This window comes from Temnothorax longispinosus, chromosome 9, assembly GCF_030848805.1.
Source record: "Temnothorax longispinosus isolate EJ_2023e chromosome 9, Tlon_JGU_v1, whole genome shotgun sequence".
Taxonomy (NCBI): Eukaryota; Metazoa; Arthropoda; class Insecta; order Hymenoptera; family Formicidae; genus Temnothorax; species Temnothorax longispinosus.
The window spans coordinates 13,188,145-13,205,619 of record NC_092366.1 but is presented as its reverse complement, the minus strand read 5'-3'; the positions used below and the strand labels follow the sequence as shown (position 1 = coordinate 13,205,619).

General features: G+C 34.6%; 2 protein-coding genes across 2 annotated transcripts in view; both read right to left on the bottom strand.

Annotated features, from left to right (window-relative positions):
• The window catches only part of Sprt (PDZ domain-containing protein sprite), a 183,010-nt gene that overhangs the window by 122,886 nt on the left and 42,649 nt on the right, over positions 1-17,475 (bottom strand). Inside the window, exons 2-3 of the mRNA XM_071789285.1 lie at positions 17,070-17,201; positions 12,662-12,755 (exon numbers count right to left, since the gene is read on the bottom strand). Of these exons, the coding sequence (XP_071645386.1) occupies positions 12,662-12,755; positions 17,070-17,149 (174 nt within the window). The 5' untranslated portion in view covers positions 17,150-17,201. The remainder of the gene's footprint in view (positions 1-12,661; positions 12,756-17,069; positions 17,202-17,475) is intronic.
• LOC139819708 (uncharacterized) lies at positions 14,991-16,459 on the bottom strand. Its single transcript, XM_071789298.1, has 4 exons — positions 16,048-16,459; positions 15,695-15,964; positions 15,395-15,616; positions 14,991-15,305 (listed from the first exon to the last, which is right to left on the bottom strand). The coding sequence occupies exons 1-4, from the start codon at positions 16,270-16,272 to the stop codon at positions 15,030-15,032; spliced, it is 993 nt and encodes a 330-aa protein (XP_071645399.1). The 5' UTR covers positions 16,273-16,459; the 3' UTR covers positions 14,991-15,029.

Below are 17,475 nucleotides of genomic sequence, written 5' to 3'. Positions count from 1 at the left end.
ACAAAGTCAGAACAACCTGGAACAACTTTCAAAAATATGAATTTCAAAAAAAGGGGGGCTAACTTCATACACTCGATGACAGATGCTCACGAAGTCAGCGCAATGAGAGAACCAATCAGAAAAGCGTCAACAATAAAATCTCTTACACGGCTTTTTTATGAGCGGATTCCTCTTTCAAGAATATCATTAATTGTTACTAATATATCCCAGAAAGCACCATATAAAAAATTAGGACATGCGTACTGTCTGGGATTATTTTGAAAATTGCTATGTGTATAAAATAGGTTTCTTCAACATATTTTATTTAAAAAGATCTCTATAATGGCATATTTACTCCCTCTTTCCGAAATCGATAGACCGCAAGTAGCATTCGTCTCGCACGCTTCTCCCGACGTGCATGTTTGAGTCACCTAGAACGTCTGCTCGTCGAATCGCCCGATGCGAACGGGCGGCGTGCGATTGCCATGCGTGTCGGGGCGATGAGCACGAGAGCCACAAAATTACGCGGAGGGATCTTGATTGTCGAGGCCCGTGAGAATTACCATTTCTCGGCTCCGAGGTAAGGAATTCTCACGAGTCGCACACGTGTGCGCGCGCTCGAGCTCGTGCGATTCTCGCGAACTGTAACGCAAACGCGTTGACTTTGTGGGCGATCAACATTATCAACAGCGTTGCGACGAAGGATTGAAGTAAATGTAACTTACAAGAGTTTAGATGTTGATGCTGCGGGGACAAACCTTTTCCGTTGCGTTAAAGGATTGCATCAAAGGATGAGAGATATATTATTTACACAGTAAAGTTAAAAATTAAAAAATATATAATGTCAGAAATTTTAAAATAGATGTGTTTCAGAGGATAAAGTTTAGAGACGAAGATAGGAAGATTCAAAAAATTCTTTGCAGCACCGTTTCATTGAGAAACTAATATTATATTTTCAAAGATATTTTCATTTTTCCTCATAATTATTATTTGTGTTTATAATACTGCGCTTTATTTTTTGACACGCGCGCGCGTTATTATACAGAGTGTCCAATTTTAAAATTTACAGTGCTATACCGATGATTTTATTGAAAAGTGTTTCAGAACAAAAGTTGCATGGTTTGCAATAAACGTATGAAAGTCAAGTCATCGAGAAATATGAATACTTTACAAGATATATTTAATACATTTTATATTAAAAATATTATGGCAAAATTTAAAATATCTCAACAAATGAAATTCTTAACAAAAGAAAGCTTTATTATAGTGTTTTAAAAATGTCTCGGCAAGATCTACAACTTTTATCTCAAGAAAAAAATCAAGTTTTATATAAAAAATTAGTCACCATTAAAATTTCTTAAAAACGATGACATCTATGACATGACTCACATCTGGATCATGTGTCCCTCTCTAAACTCTCTAAAAATAACCCTTCAAAACCCTTCATTTATTAAAAAAAGTAACGAAATAAATCTAATGGGTAATTAAATAACAAACTAAATTACACCAATTTTATTTAATTCTGATAATGCGTTCAATAAAAAATAAACTCAAAACAATGAAAAAAGCAGAAAGTTGAAAAAACCTTTCGATGATCTTTGTGTAAATACTACATTCGTAGCATTCGCTTTAGTGTAACAATTAGTAGCTAGTTATTTTAAAAATCATCAAAAAAACGTGATTTTTTTAATTTTTATTAGTTATAACTTTTTAACGAAGTGTTTCCAGACCTATGTTTATAGGAAATTTTTTTTATTCCGAATTTAATTTCCCTATAAGACCCTAAAGTTTTATTGACCCCGATGTGGAACACCCTGTATTGAGTATTTTCGAGGGCAACGCAATATTAGGAGCTACTGCATTATGTGTTGTACTTCAGCACGCATTTTAACCATATTTGATCAGCGGTGAGATTAACACGTGCATCGTGAATTATGTTTGCAGTACCGAAATTGGTTTTAATTGCATTAATAATTTAATACAATTTAATCTCGCGCGATCAAGAGATCTAAAAATTCATTTATTTTTAGTATATCTCGATCATTTTACCTTGGTATATATCATATTGAATTAAATAAACACTAATTAAGACGCAAATGCTTGTACAATCATATATGCGTATCTATGTCACGCGGAACGTTTCACACGAAAACACACACAGTACGTAAACTTTTGGATTATCTACACGTCATCCATGTAAATGTCGGTCACCAACGCGGAAACACACGCGACGGAAATTATGGCATCGACCGAAGCTCTCTGATTGCAATTTCGAAATGGGGACATTCGAAATCGGACGAAGCGCATTGGCTTGAATATGAGTCTGTCATCGCGAAATGACGGGAAAACAATGCGATTAAGCATGTTTGCCCTATTGATTTTCAGATCTATCCCTTGTTCGTGAATGATGTTAGCTTTTAAGACCCTAATATAATTGATGATTGCTCTTGAAGCTTAATTAATTTTGTGTTTGCAATCCGTGCATCTTAATCTTCCAAATAATAGAGAGATTATATATAATTTGTATTAAACTTAACTATACGGATGACAAAGAAAACGGAATAATCAAGTCAACTCTGATTATTAAACACGATAATTACGGAACTAAACTACTTGTTAGTCCAAGTAGTTGGGCGAACGTGGAATTCACAATAGAGTAACTCGGGGGAATATGCCATACTTAAGAAAAATATGATTTTTTTCCTATTTCTCTTTCTTTTTGAGGTATATCTTTGCATAATGGTCTTCCTTTTCCTTCTTTTATCTGTTATTTATATATGGTTTTAATGAAATATTTTGATTCTTTACTATTAAAAAGAAAGAAATACAAAAGTGTTGCAAAGTGGCATATTACCCCCACATGGGGGTAATATGCCACATATACAAACATGTATAGTAATTTAACTTTAGAAGGGGATTCTTGTCTAAAAACATGTAAAAGAATATTTTTATTACAATTTCTTTGCATTTAAATAGTACTCTGTGTGCTACAAGTAGTCTAAATTATTCGGAATGCAATTTTGCAAAATATTAAGTACGTAGCCTATAATATTCTTAGCACATAAAATAAACGTGTTTATTCAACATTTTTAAATATTTTTTTAACATTTTTTCAATATTTATACGGCAAAATATTTATTTATACTATTTACAGCTTCCTAACCTACTAGCAGTATCCTCCTGGTACTAGGTTAAGAAGCTTGCATTTTACCCCTATCCAAGTAGTGGCATATTCCCCCAAGATGCAGTTTTATATTAAAATGAGTCTGTATTATACAATTGCCAATAAAACGAATCGGCGACGTACTGAATACTTTCATCCTAACCAATATTAATAAAACGACAAGCTGATCGAGTTAAAAATAGTGTAATGCTTGAGAAAAATATCTTATATAAAACACTAAGAAAATTCTAAAAAGCACGTTGTCATACTTGTCATACTGTACTTACCCCATAAAAACTATAATACTGACAGGAAGTAAGTAAAACTTGGGCAAAACGTCAGATATTAGTTATTTGTGTAACAAGTGCGGGAAGTTGAGAATTGGACACGGGTGCGGAGTGGACGCACGAACCGAAGGCGAATGCGATCACCCGCACGCGTGTCCAATTCTCAACCCGCACGTGTTACACACCCTATTTTATATTACAAAGTGCGTGGAAAGTGGCCCATTATTGCGCGCGTGTCATCTGTGCGACGGATGGCCAATTCCACACACGAGTCGAAACAGTGCGGTAATGTTACATTACCGCACTGTTTCGAAATTACCGCACTGTTTTGACTCGTATATGAATTGGCTATTTGTCGCACAGATGGCGCGCGCGTAATGGGCCACTTTCCACGCACGTGTGATATAATAGTTATTTGTGTAACAAGTGAGGTAAGATGAAAATTCCCGGGTGCGGAGTTTACGCACGAGCCGAAGGCGAGTAACTCGCCTTCGGCTCGTGCGTAAACTCTGCACCTGGAAATTTTCATCTTTACACACGGCTTACACTCCCCATTTTATGTTGCAAGTGCCTGGAAAGTGGTCTATCACGCACGCGTAGCGTGCGTAATGGGGCACTTTCCATGCACGTGTTGCATAAAATATTTTTAACAATTTCACAGTATTTACAACAACGTTCCTAGCCGTAGCTTTGTTAAACATAACGAGTGGCATATTCCCCACACACTGGCATATTCCCCCCAGTTACCCTATACCTTATAGTTAATAACGACCAGTGGATTGCGCGCAGCACGATCGATATTTGAAAACGGATACTTCCGCTTTTAATTCAGTATTCAGCAATTATTGGCACTACAATAAATCGCTAATGAGACTGATTGTTTTGCGAGGCTATGATTATTGATGAATCACGGCATATAGAGAGTCTAGTCATCAAATTCTCTCCCGAGTTCACTTTCAATTGTTTCTTCTTTGGAGCTCGGTTAATTTCTTGAGTGAAAGAAAAAAAATTTAATATAAAGATCGTGTCACCCTATCGCATAATGTCAGAAATATCTCTATTATGCATATTTCTGATACAATCGCGATAATAAGGTATATTTCGACGTCGAGAATCGTGGAATGTTTCACGAGATGTATCGTAAAATTTTTTTCAAGGAAAAAAAGATCCGCGTATAAATAATTGCTTGAATTTTCTATTACTTTTATATTATATTATAAATTGACGTCTACAGTATATTAATGTCATTTATTTTTTAGTGCCTTCATGGAGAATATTTATCAATCGTGATTATAATATATCTCGTACAGACACAATATATATTATCAGAATTCATTAATTTGATAAAATAAACGAAGTTCTATTCCAAGTTTCCAACTTTTCCATTTTATTTTACTGTAGGTAACGCAAATTAAGTCTATTGTAATATTAAATTAAGAGAAGAAAAACTCTTTTTAGATTTATAATCTCGGTTTCTCACAGTTTTTAACGCTTTTAATTGCTATACATGTGCAAAAGTAGTATTATTTTCAGATAAGAAGTACTTGTCCTGTATTTGTCCTTTATATTTTACGCTAAATATAATAATCAATTTTAGCTTTATCAGACGAGATTTTTGTGTACAAAAATGTTCTTAAGCTTAGATATATTTGCAATTTATACGCGCAAAGTAGTTGATAAAGCATCATATATATAATGTCGTATATTAACGAAAGCATTAAGATTAGGAAGAGCATGATAAGATTGCTATTAATAAAGCCGTCTAATATCGGCTTACTCTTCAATCACCGTAAAGATTGTCCGGTCCGATTAATCTACTAATTTAAATGCAATCGTTATCAGACGCGATCTTTGACAGTGCATGAGCCGCAGATCGATAGTAATTACGGTTGTCTACGACAGAATGTAATTGAAGTATCATCCGGGACAACGGGTAGTCGGAAAATAAATCCAGTATAAAGCGCTCTCGACCTCCTTCCACTGCTCTTATTCAGCAATAATCTTTGTCGCGGTGCTCAACACGGGGGGGGAGGGCATGGTGTTGCATCCTGCTGCACAACTCAAGGATGCACTGTTACGCATACTACGTTACGGTTATTTTTGTAATGGAAATAACGGAAGTGCGAGTACGAGCGGCTACTAAACAATAAAAACGGTATATGTATCTCCATATATTCCGCTCACGTTTACATCCTTAGTCGTTAGAATTAGTACGGATATTTCCGCATTCAAATAAAATAAAAATCGCTTAATCCTTTCTGTCCGTAAAAATTTTTAAAAATTGAAAATTCCATTCGGAGAGATATGTAAAATAAATATAATAAATCGATCGGGACGCATGAGAACAAAGCAGTCTCTAATCCAAAATCCAATTAAATACACAGTTGTCTCAATTGCAAAGTCTGGATTATTTTTTCAATTTGTCGTTGTTAGTTGATTTGGTTGTTGATTAATCGATGGCTCAATAACCGAAATCTATCGCGTATTCTTTCTTCTCTCTTTACTCGATTTTTCTGTTTAATTTGATTAGCGAACTGTAACGTAAACGATATAAGAGAAAATTAATATCTTTTTTATTTTTATTTTAACTTTCCCTGTAATTGGATTAATCCTTGGCATAAGAATAAGTATTCAAATGATGAACTATCATTTTCAATCTGATCGTGCTTTGCGTAGTTTACATATTTTACAATCCAAAAAAAGTGTAAACGCTGTGAGAAATACCTTGTCGATATAAGTCTACGGCGCGGCGCAAGAGCGCAAAACTATTAATGGCGTGGGCGATTGCCCCATCGTAAATGCATAATGGAACAACCCATATGGACATGTGCAGCAACCGTGCCGGCTCAACGTGGTTAATCGAAACGATTAAAACCGGTCTCGTATTGCCAAGGGTCATCCTCGCGTGTTCATAGATGTTATAAAGGGAACCAACAATTCCCTCAAGTTTTCAAGAGATGCAAAAAATTAATCTCAAACCGACGTTTTATTAATTAAATTTTCACGAAATAAATTATTGATAATATTGTACATAAATTTAGTAAAAAACTATTTGCAGTAAATGCAACGAAATAGAAAAAAGAAGAAATTATATTTTAATGAATTTCTCAATTAATAATTAAATTTTAAATTAAATCTACATTCTTCTAATTTCTCCAGAAAAAATATGTAATTAAAATATGTTAAAATTATATCCAACAGTTTAAATATTATTTAATATTAATTCTCTCGTTGCAAAATAAGTACTTTAATCACTTATAATTAGAGAGACAATTCACTCATTACCATTACCATTACCATTACCATTACCATTACCATTACCATTACCATTACCATTACCATTACCATTACCATTACCATTACCATTACCATTACCATTACCATTACCATTACCATTACCATACCATTACCATTACCATTACCATTACCATTACCATTACCATTACCATTACCATTACCATTACCATTACCATTACCATTACCATTACCATTACCATTACCATTACCATGCCATGCCATTGCCATTGCCACCATTGCACCATTGCCATTGCCATTGCCATGCCATTGCCATCCATTACCATTCCATTATGCCATTGCACCATGCCATTGCCATTGCCATTACCATTTGCCACCATTATGCCATTGCCATTGCCATTGCCATTGCCATTGCCATTGCCATGCCATTGCCATTGCCATTGCCATTGCCCATTGCCATGCCATTGCCATTGCCATTGCCATTGCCATTATTGCCATTGCCATGCCATTACCATTGCCATTGCCATTGCCATTATGCCATTACCATTGCCATGCCATTGCCATTGCCATTGCCATTGTACCATTACCATTATTGCCATTTACCATTCCATTGCCATTGCCATTGCCATTCCATGCCATTGCCATTGCCATTGCCATTGCCATTGCCATGCCATTGCCATTGCCATTACCATTGCCATTGCCATTGCCATTGCCATGCCATTGCCATTCCATTACCATTACCATTACCATTACCATTCCATGATTCCATTCCATACCATTACCATTACCATTACATTCATTACCATCCATTACCATTACCATTACCATTCCATTCCATTACCATTACCATTACCATTACCATTACCATTACCATTCCATTACCATTACCATTACCATTACCATTACCATTACCATTGCCATTACCATTCCATGCCATTACCATTACATTACCATTCCATTACCATTACCATTCCATTACCATTACCATTACCATTACCATTACCATTACCATTACCATTACCATTACCATTACCATTACCATTCCATTACCATTACCATTACCATTACCATTACCATTACCATTACCATTACCATTATCCATTACCATTATTATCATTATCATTATCATTATCATTATCATTATTATAAAACTTTAATTTTTTTACAAGAACTGGAGTGCACACATTTGTGTTCCTTTAAATTTAAAATTCCCGTAAAAAAGAAAAAGAATGCTAGTGAAAAGTAAAGATTATCAAAATTTTGCAAATTATCAGATATTTACCGCAAATGTTCAATATAAAATGTATGTATTGTATAAATTTAACAATTCTGGTACAGAAAAGTAACTTTACAGAAAATTAATTTTATATCAACAAAAAAGAGTCTGCGTGACCACGATCGTTCTACATCGAGGATGATGCGACGCGTATGTTACAGTGAGCAGGAAATGTTGTGTACTAAGCAAGGATGTAATGCGGAATATATGCGCTTCCAGTTTGCAAGAAGATGTGGAAAACGATGCCGCAATGATACTAGATATTATACCTCGCAGGTTGCGATTAGCGGGAAACGACTCATGTCTATCGATGCTTATCGCGGTCGATCGTCGAACGCCTCTCTCTCTACCTGCCGGTCTATTATGGGTTCAAAGATGTGAAATACTAGGCGAGCGGGTAAGCGCATAGTTTTCGATGCAGTTTGACGGTAGGTGGGCGCGAGAGCATTACCGATGCATTATGTTTTTATCAACGCTACGGGGATCGTACGTGAGGTGTTTTGCGGTTAATGATGGACAAATAAGCGTTCATGCGATTATAGAGATAAATATATGCCTATGTAATTCTTACAGTACCGGAGATCCGAATCTGTCGAAAAGATAACAAGCAAAAGACAGATTTTAATTACAAGAGGAAGAAACAACTTATAAAGAAGTGTATGCACGGATCCAGTTATAAAGTTTAATAAAGAATAACTTCTTCTCAAACAAAAAAAAAAGAGAAAAATTGTTTTTCTCAGTCTACCAGAAACTTCATAATTTTGAAAAGTTTCAAGTTTCAGATTACAGTTGTAAGAATAGATTATTTTAATGTACCTTATTATATTGGAGCTACGTCATGTGTAGTATCATCTTGAAAGTTTTATTTTATTCAAAATTAAGTAGGGGAGACCAAAGCGAAGTCGTCACTATTTTTTCGGTGCCGATTTTTAACAACAAAACAAATAATTTTAGTAAAATGTGGTATACCATTGTAAAGAGTGAACCCTTGGCTACAAAATTGATACGGACATTTTTGGTCTACGTCGCTTTGTTCGATTGGTATAGAGTGAAAACGACAAAGATGCAAAAATTGAAATGTCAAAATTGCCGGGGCGGAGTCGTCACTTTATTCTTGGACTGAATTTTATATAAAAATTTATAATTCCGATCATGAAAAATGATACATTTTATTAGTTATTTTTTAATAAAAAAATGGAAACATTAATTAAAAATACGATGGCGGAAAATAATTACAAGAAAAGCGCACACACTTATGTGCCCTACGCTCGCACGTTTCTCGTCAGCTCTATTCTGTCATCTCTGAGCACACGCAGAACATATTATCCAAGTCCTTGCCGGAATCCGACCACTGCTGCTTCTTTGACTTTGATTTTCGCCGAAAGCCTCCATGATATGGTTTGGTGACGACTTCGCCCCGGACACAAGTTTCAAGTTTGGTCGCTCATAAAATATTAGAAATCAATAAAAATAAAAAAACTTCATTGGATTCGTGTTCACAGCATGCATTACTCTTTAGAATCACTTTGAGATTCGGAGACGCAATAATATTACAAATTTTTGACGCGCAAAAAATTTTACTTTTGACCTTCGAAAACACGTTTGCCTCGATAAAAATCACAACATGGCACATAACCTCACCAAACTCCGTTCGTCACGTGGGCACCATAAGCCGCGTTTACAGTATTAATGGCGGAGTTCACACAACATACAGATTTCGAGGTAATTGCAATGACGACTCCGCCCCGGTGACAACTTCGCCCCGGTCTCCCCTATATGTATATTATTATTACTTCTCAATTCTCAAAAAGAATTTCGTAATATTGTATATGTGTGAGATATTTAATTAAATAAAATTTAATTTTTAGTTACATTGATTATAATTATAATTTATTAAAATATTGTATGTATTTATATGCATTAATCCTTTTTTTGCTTAAAATATAGAATATTGTTATTAAAATTTGTATTTCATAAATCTCTTTTATATAGTGTGGTGTCATATTCAGAAATAAAATATTTACCAGCGCAAATTAAAGTTTTAGCAAAAGTTCTATTCATACTGAAATTTTCCACTCTTTCAGTTTTTTTCATTTATTACAGAACTTTAAACAAGGTAGAGATTTGCTTTCGGTACTGCGGTTCGGCAAGAGGCAAAGTACGGGACCACCGGTCGTTGATATCGGTTCTCTCTGCCGGCAAACCGCCAGTGTTCATAAATCAGCACGGGGAATACGTATGGGATAATGACGAGGGACGAAGACGATGATGAAGAGTCTACGTACATAGAAGCGTATGGATGTTACCACCGGGACAACTAATACAGCAGGCGATCGGGAATTTACGACGCGCGATAGTGATCGAAATGGAAAGTTATTAGGCCGTCTTTAGAATTGCGGAAGGTTTATAGTCTAGCTGGTGTGGTTGATAATCAGCAAAACTGAGTGACAGTTAAAAAATTGGACGTTTGTTACAATGAGGTGGTCGAGCTATTACGGAAAGCCTAGTTATTACTATGAAAAAATATATAGTTATTCGCTAGAGAAAATGTATAATAAATGTTTAAATATACGAATGATCTAATGAATAAGTATCTATCAACATATTTAAAAAAAATATATAAAAAATAAGTAGATAAAGCATATTTATATATAATTACTTGTCATATTCTTATGTCATAGCTGTTTCATTTTTTATTTATTTTTATTTGCAATATGTTAATAGGGGAATCAAAATATGCGTCTTTGTATTTTTATACAGTTGTTAAAAGCTGTCTTTAAATTTTTATTCATTAGAGACCTGAAAATACAAACTGAGAAATATATAAGAATTTCTAAAAAAGAAGAGATAGGGGATTTATATATTACATATTTATGAATCAAGATAAGAATATTTAAGGACGAAGAGCGAAGATGATGATGGAGAATCTGTATGGGAGTGTCTAAGCGATATGAGCGAAGCCGCCGATACGACAGGTGATTGAGAATTTATAGGCTACGATGCTATCGAAAAGGAAAGTTACGGACTGCGCTTAGAATCACGGACTGTTTATGGATGGATTGTATCGCGGTATATAGTTTCCAGGCACAATCTCTTTATGTTCAATTCGCGTTCTCTAAGCTGATATTAATAGGAATACGTTGTTACAGACTTACGCTCATGATTAGATGCTAACAATCAAAACCTCGGTAACTGAATCTTAAAGTAAGATTCTATCTGCATCAATTCCATTCAATATTAATCGAAGAAGAAAATTCCTTTAAATATTTAGCCCTAAAGCTTAATAATATTGTATTTTACGTTATGACGTTCTTACGAAGGCGATATAAACTAATGGAAATGACGTCATTATGTGATAACTCTAATATAGCAGCGATTACGTGATTGATATACTTAAAAATGTCAAGTTTCATCTAAAGTGTTTTTGTTCTTCATATTTATAATTAATCATACGATTGATTGACGTACAATGTGTCGAAATTAATTATCAAAGTAAGGAAAACCAAGTTGGAAAAAAGTATTGAGGCGAGGTACCATTAGTGATAATTTTTTGAATACTTATATCTGTTTATTATATGTATGTTTGTAACTGTGTAATAAATGACGGCGAGAGATACTTTTTAACGCTTTGACGGTACGAAAAATAACGATAATCGATTTTTCACTTATCAACGACTTCGCGGGCTATGTTGATGAGGAGAACGCGTAGTCTTTGTATATTTCAAGCGAAGCATATAAGCAACTTTATTCTACTCGTAAAGTTATTATTGGACTAATTTCTCTTGTAAAGGGCAGGTTTAACTTTAAAGTTTATTAGAAGATTACTTTTTTGTTCGACATTGTTGACGTCGGTTAACAAGGATTAAATTCAAAAGTTATGTTGTTTAAATTGCACGTTAAAGGATTGGCCTTTGCAATCTCGCGCGAAATTTATACGGAGCTTCGTACAATTCAGTGCTAGTTACTACTACATTGTTTTGGCACCGTACGTCACTAAAGCTTCACTGAATAACGACAGCTGGATCCAATAAGGGAGTCAGGCTTGGTGAAAATCACGGTTGTTGTCTTTCGGAACAGAAAAAACTGCCGCAATCTCTATCGAGCTACGCAGAAAATACCATTTATAACAAATTATGACGCACAAACTTTTAAAAGTTGCAGCATCAAAATAAAAAAGATAAAATAAAAAAATATATTTTTTTAATTATTAAAAAAATAACTCCACTAGGAATTCAGATAAAATGTTTAATAAGAGTTTAATAAGTTACATTAAAAAAAATAATACTTTTTTCTGATTTAAATAAATAATTTTTTATCTCTCGCTCTCATATACCGAGAAATTTTAAAGTCAATTTTAAAATCAAAATTGCGAATGTTCTGCATATTCTTATAGAGTTGTGATGCATTAATATGCTTGATTGCAAGTCTGCAATCTTTAATTGCGAAGGCAGGAAGCGTTACAAGATCGATCATTTATGAAACTGGTACCTAAACCATTACATGCTCCTTCTAACTTTCTTATTGCGTTCATAACGAGAAGATTTGCGACTGCATAACATATGTGCATCTAAGCAAACCGACAGACTTTTCTGAAACCTGCAGATATTTAATGGTTGGGATGATCCTAATTATATGAGATATTGATATCGTGCGATGTACGCATAGTCGGGCTTAAGTTTGACGTTAATATGCGGGACTTACCAACGAGACAGATCGCTGCTGAAGCTTGAGACCCAGGTCCTCTTTTTCGTCTCCACAGTCGGTCGTATAGAACAGCACGCTCTTCTTAGATCCCCTGAAATCAACCCTCGTTAGTGTCTCCAGCGGACAAGAAGAGACGTGGGTCTTGTGTCTTAGCTCTCTAAAATAGCGTTTTTCACTGGGCAGAACTGAGTGCGCACTGGAAACTCGTCGAGTTCAGGCGACACTGCCGGAGTGCACCAAAAGTGCAAGTTTTTTGCACTCCCAACTAAACACGTCCATTATTCTCAGTGCGGTTTTATGGCGCATTGTGCCTCTGTATTTGATTTGTATGATGACTTTGAAAAAAGGAAAGCCGCAAAAGAGCGACATCGGGAAAAATTAAACTTGATACGTAAGTTCGCCAAACCGAATACAGAGTAATAAAATAATGAAAAGTAGCCAAAGAAGAAAGAAAAACCAAATATAGTAATAGGTGTAATATTATATAGAACTGTTAACTATGGATGTTTTCCTTTTAATTTCTGATAGTCATCAATGAATAACAAAGATAAAAAAATGCTCGTATCGACTGTGTTCATATTAAAAGGAAAGCAGCTTATATATAAATACTGAAAGTGTCAATCGTAAGATGTTTTTTTTATTAATAATTTTGTTTGTTTCTTACATAATTTTGTTTTTTTCTACACTAGTTTTTTTTCTCTATCGACATCTGTGATGAACTATTATCTGTGATTAACTTTAGAAGAATGTAAACTGTAGTTAATCTTTAGTTTATTGCAATAGACATTGCAGTACCAATTATCGACTATTATAGGGAGAAGGGGGGGGTGGAGGGAGAGGGAGAGGAAGAGAGAATTATATATATACATATAATAATATTAATAATCTTTGCAGAAACTTTGTTGTCTCCAAATTTTATGATCTTTAGCGTTATATTAATTAAAAAATCAAGCACTCGATTGTTCTGCCTGAAAGTTATTGCATGACATACTCCAAATCTTTACGACACATCTCTAAGGCAGACTTTATTCTCAGCACACCTATGGAGTGTTCAATTACTATTAACACAGAAATTATGAGTAGTAGTTCAATACAAATAAATATCAACTTATTATCACAAAAATGATGACATATCCAATTCTGCGGTGGTAGGTTTACTACCTCCGTGACTCTGATCAAATGGATAGAATCCGGAATATTCATAAATTTCTATTATTTTGTAAGCTGTTGTTCTTGCAATCCAAAAATGACTTTTGAACTGTTAAAATAATATAATTTAATTATTAATATAAAACATGTAAGTCTGGCCAGTTGGTGTCGTTATTATTTAAGGATCTTCTTTTTTTGAAATTAAAAATATTTATTTACTATTCGCATACATTACAACAAACGTTTCGACCTTTCGTTCGGGTCCTCTTTAACGTTCCTTTGTAAACAAAAAATATCCGCAATCCGTTATATATGTTTAATGCAATACATATAATTAATAATTTTAAGGTAAACATATTTTAATTAATATTTTTACAATATAAATAAATATTTTAAGATGAATACATTTTTATTGCTTTTCTTCTCGCTTGCCTATTATTTTAATCAGTCCTTATACTAGGATTGAAGACATTATTGTTTACAAATCGAAAGAATACTGAAGAGGACCCAAACGGAGAGTCGAAACGTTTGTTGATATATGCGAATATATGCGAATAATAAATAATATTTATAATTATAAAAAAAAGAAAACCTTCAAATAATAACGACAACGTCCAGCCAGGCTTACATGCTTTATATTAGAATTTGATTTTTATTTCGGAAAAGCCTATGAAATAGATAAATATAAAATAATATAATATAATATTTGTATATAGCATTGATACTACATATATTTATACAATACATATTACCTTTACAGAAATTTAATATACTGTAAGTGATTATTTGGCTAGTGATTGATTACTTATTTTGAGTATTAAAAGTACTGTTTTTAATGATTTTAATACTCAAAATAAGTCATTAATTACTAGCCAAATAATCATTTACAGTATTAAATTTCTATAAGGGTATTGTTTCACGCAATACAATAATCTGCAGAAACAATAAATATATATGTACTTACATACTTATCCATAAGATTATGCATTATTTGAACAAAGTTTTCGATCTTTCGAATTTTCCGCGGATTTTCTTTTAATAATAAATCATCTTTATCACTACTGAATGATGACGAAGAAAGCAAATTTAATAGTCCAAATGCTAATCGTGCATCTCGTGAATTTGAAACATTGTCACCATCCCACGCAGCCATGTTGCACTGAACTGAGCACGTCACGTAGTTTCTCATGCGACTGTTTTGTTGTTTTCAAATTTTTTATTTTTTTTTTATTTTGTATTTTTTTATATTAAACCGTCTCGCTCTTTTTCTTTCATTACGATTTTTGATTTTACGTCGTACTTCGCATGAGCCACATCTCTGACTGTTCAGGTTTGACGTCAATTTAACAAAACCAGGGGTACAAGGAGTGTCATGATCGGATTCACTACATACATGACTTTTGCTGACAGTTCTCATGGCAACCAAAAGATCTTGAAAACAATGAACTTTGTCCACTATATTTAACTTGACAACTTCATCCCCAAGTCGGACCTGAAAATGAAAATTTATCAATTATACTTGTAAAATATTACCAAAGTTAATACAATTTTATTTTATTATGGATCAGATATAAAAATTACCTCTAAGTTCATGTCCTTTCTTACTATTAACGTTTTTGTTGTATATTTATCAAAATCACCGTAGTAAAAAAAAATGATGCCGTCAGGTAATAACCCTATTCCCCATTTAATTATCTCGCTGGAATGCTCTGGAGCTTCAAAGTCTCTTTTCAGTGCCTCGATGGTGTATTCTATTGCTTCGCTACCTTGGATAGGTAGTATGTCTTCAAACGGAGTAGAAACCTGAAAATTTCCATTTTTTTTGTAGAGAATATCTCAAATATATTTTCAAAGCATAATTTATAACGATTTTCAACTTACACATAAACTTTCGTCTCCTGCATCCATGGACTCTTCTTCAAAATTATCTTGATGTACATCGAAAATACATGGTACACTACCTTGATTCAATTTAAATTTTTCACGTGGTATTTCGTTTATTGTTCCATCTTTCAAGACAGTTCGAAAAGTCCGCTCAACATCGTTGTCCTTGAAATGTTTATCGCAAATACGTAAATATTTTCGAGTAGCGTTTCCCTTACTCAAAAACGGAGAAATCTTATCTATCCAGATTTGATTTTCATGAGAATCCTGAAAAGTGAAAAAATCAAACTGATTGTATGTTCTTGAGAAAATGATTGTTATTCATTTTTATTTCAATCAAATACACTTACCTTCGGAAATCCAAATAGCGTCCTTTTATTCGAATCCAAATTGGGACATTTACTCTCACAATTCACAATGCAACACACTTTAGACATGATTTCACTTTGTTTTAAACGGTTTGCAACAAACAAGAAGACTAGAGAACAAACGACGTAAAGATTCGAACTTATCCAGCACGTAGCGTAGTTCATGAATTGGCCGGCGACCATACTGCGAACAGCGCCGGACCACATTTTGACTCACCCCCACCACTGGAGTTCGGTCTCCTGGTCTCTAGTCTTCTTGACTATAGTGCAAAAACTCGGCACTAGACTTCCCAGTGAAACAGCGCGCACCATTTTCGCGCGCATCGAAACGCCCAGTGAAACACGTTGCCTGCGGCGAGTGCGCACTTAGTGCGCACTAGTTCTCCCAGTGAAAAACGCTAAAGTCCACTTTACGAGACGGGAACGCGAGCTGGAATTTCGCGGTATAATCTGATTAGAACGAGGACCATAATTCGATCGATAATCTGATCGGACATCCTCTCACGACGCTATCGCGACCGACAATATCGCGGTAACGGTGATTTAGAAGAGGTTTCGATATAATAAGCGTATGGCGGAAGCACATTCGTTATTACTATACATATATGGTTACTACGTGAACTGTTATGTGTTATTTAAAACGGTAAAGGTTAAAGGGATAAGTATGTAAATTATAACTCTTTATAATAATAATCCTATATATAATCTTGTTTGACTAAAGAACGAGCGTGTGATATGATACATTCAGCAACATTTTTCGCAATGCTTTTTAATTCTCTTAGCAATTTTCCTAGCGATCTCGAGACCTAAACTGTCGCGCAGCATTGAAACGCAGTTGATAGGAACGACCGGCGCGCAGGTCGTTTTCGAATTATACTCTTCAATTACAAGCTATAAATCAAAGTACGATCAACGCCCGTTCTGTCGCAGGCGATTAAACCTCGCAAGTCGGCGTAGCAACGTAGCGTGCATGCTTGTGTGGTATGCACTTATGGTAATCGTACCTAAGCGCCTTCCCATTACGGTTGAAGGGCTGATGTTCGGCGAGCACGGGCGAATCCGTGTAGCACCGGCTCTCGCTCATAGCGACAACTACGGCATCGCAACTCTTCTTAATCTGTCCGTCAGGTAGACATCTGCAAAAAAAGAGAGAGTAGCCGTTACGATTGGAACTCGTATGTGAAATGAGATTTCGGTATTTATGACTCGCGCGATAACACATTGCAGTTTATCTGTCAGCGTCCCGCGCATTACTTTTTAATGATAAAATCTTCGCTCGATCTGGAGCTGATCTTTTCTTAACAAAAGTCCCAAGAATCATATTTGATCCGTAGCGTTATATATCTTTAACTTAACTTCAAATTGAAATATTGTTAGAGCCAGCATTGGGCAGATACTTCGACGTAAAGT

What these genes read in the sequence shown, in the direction of transcription:
- LOC139819708 (XM_071789298.1), bottom strand. Translation starts at nt 16,272, where the DNA reads ATGTGGTCCGGCGCTGTTCGCAGTATGGTCGCCGGCCAATTCATGAAC. An exon ending in CAGGAGACGAAAGTTTATGT is followed by an intron (nt 15,617 to 15,694) that starts GTAAGTTGAAAA and finishes GGAAATTTTCAG; the next exon opens with GTTTCTACTCCGTTTGAAGA. An exon ending in GAAAGGACATGAACTTAGAG is followed by an intron (nt 15,306 to 15,394) that starts GTAATTTTTATA and finishes TTTCATTTTCAG; the next exon opens with GTCCGACTTGGGGATGAAGT.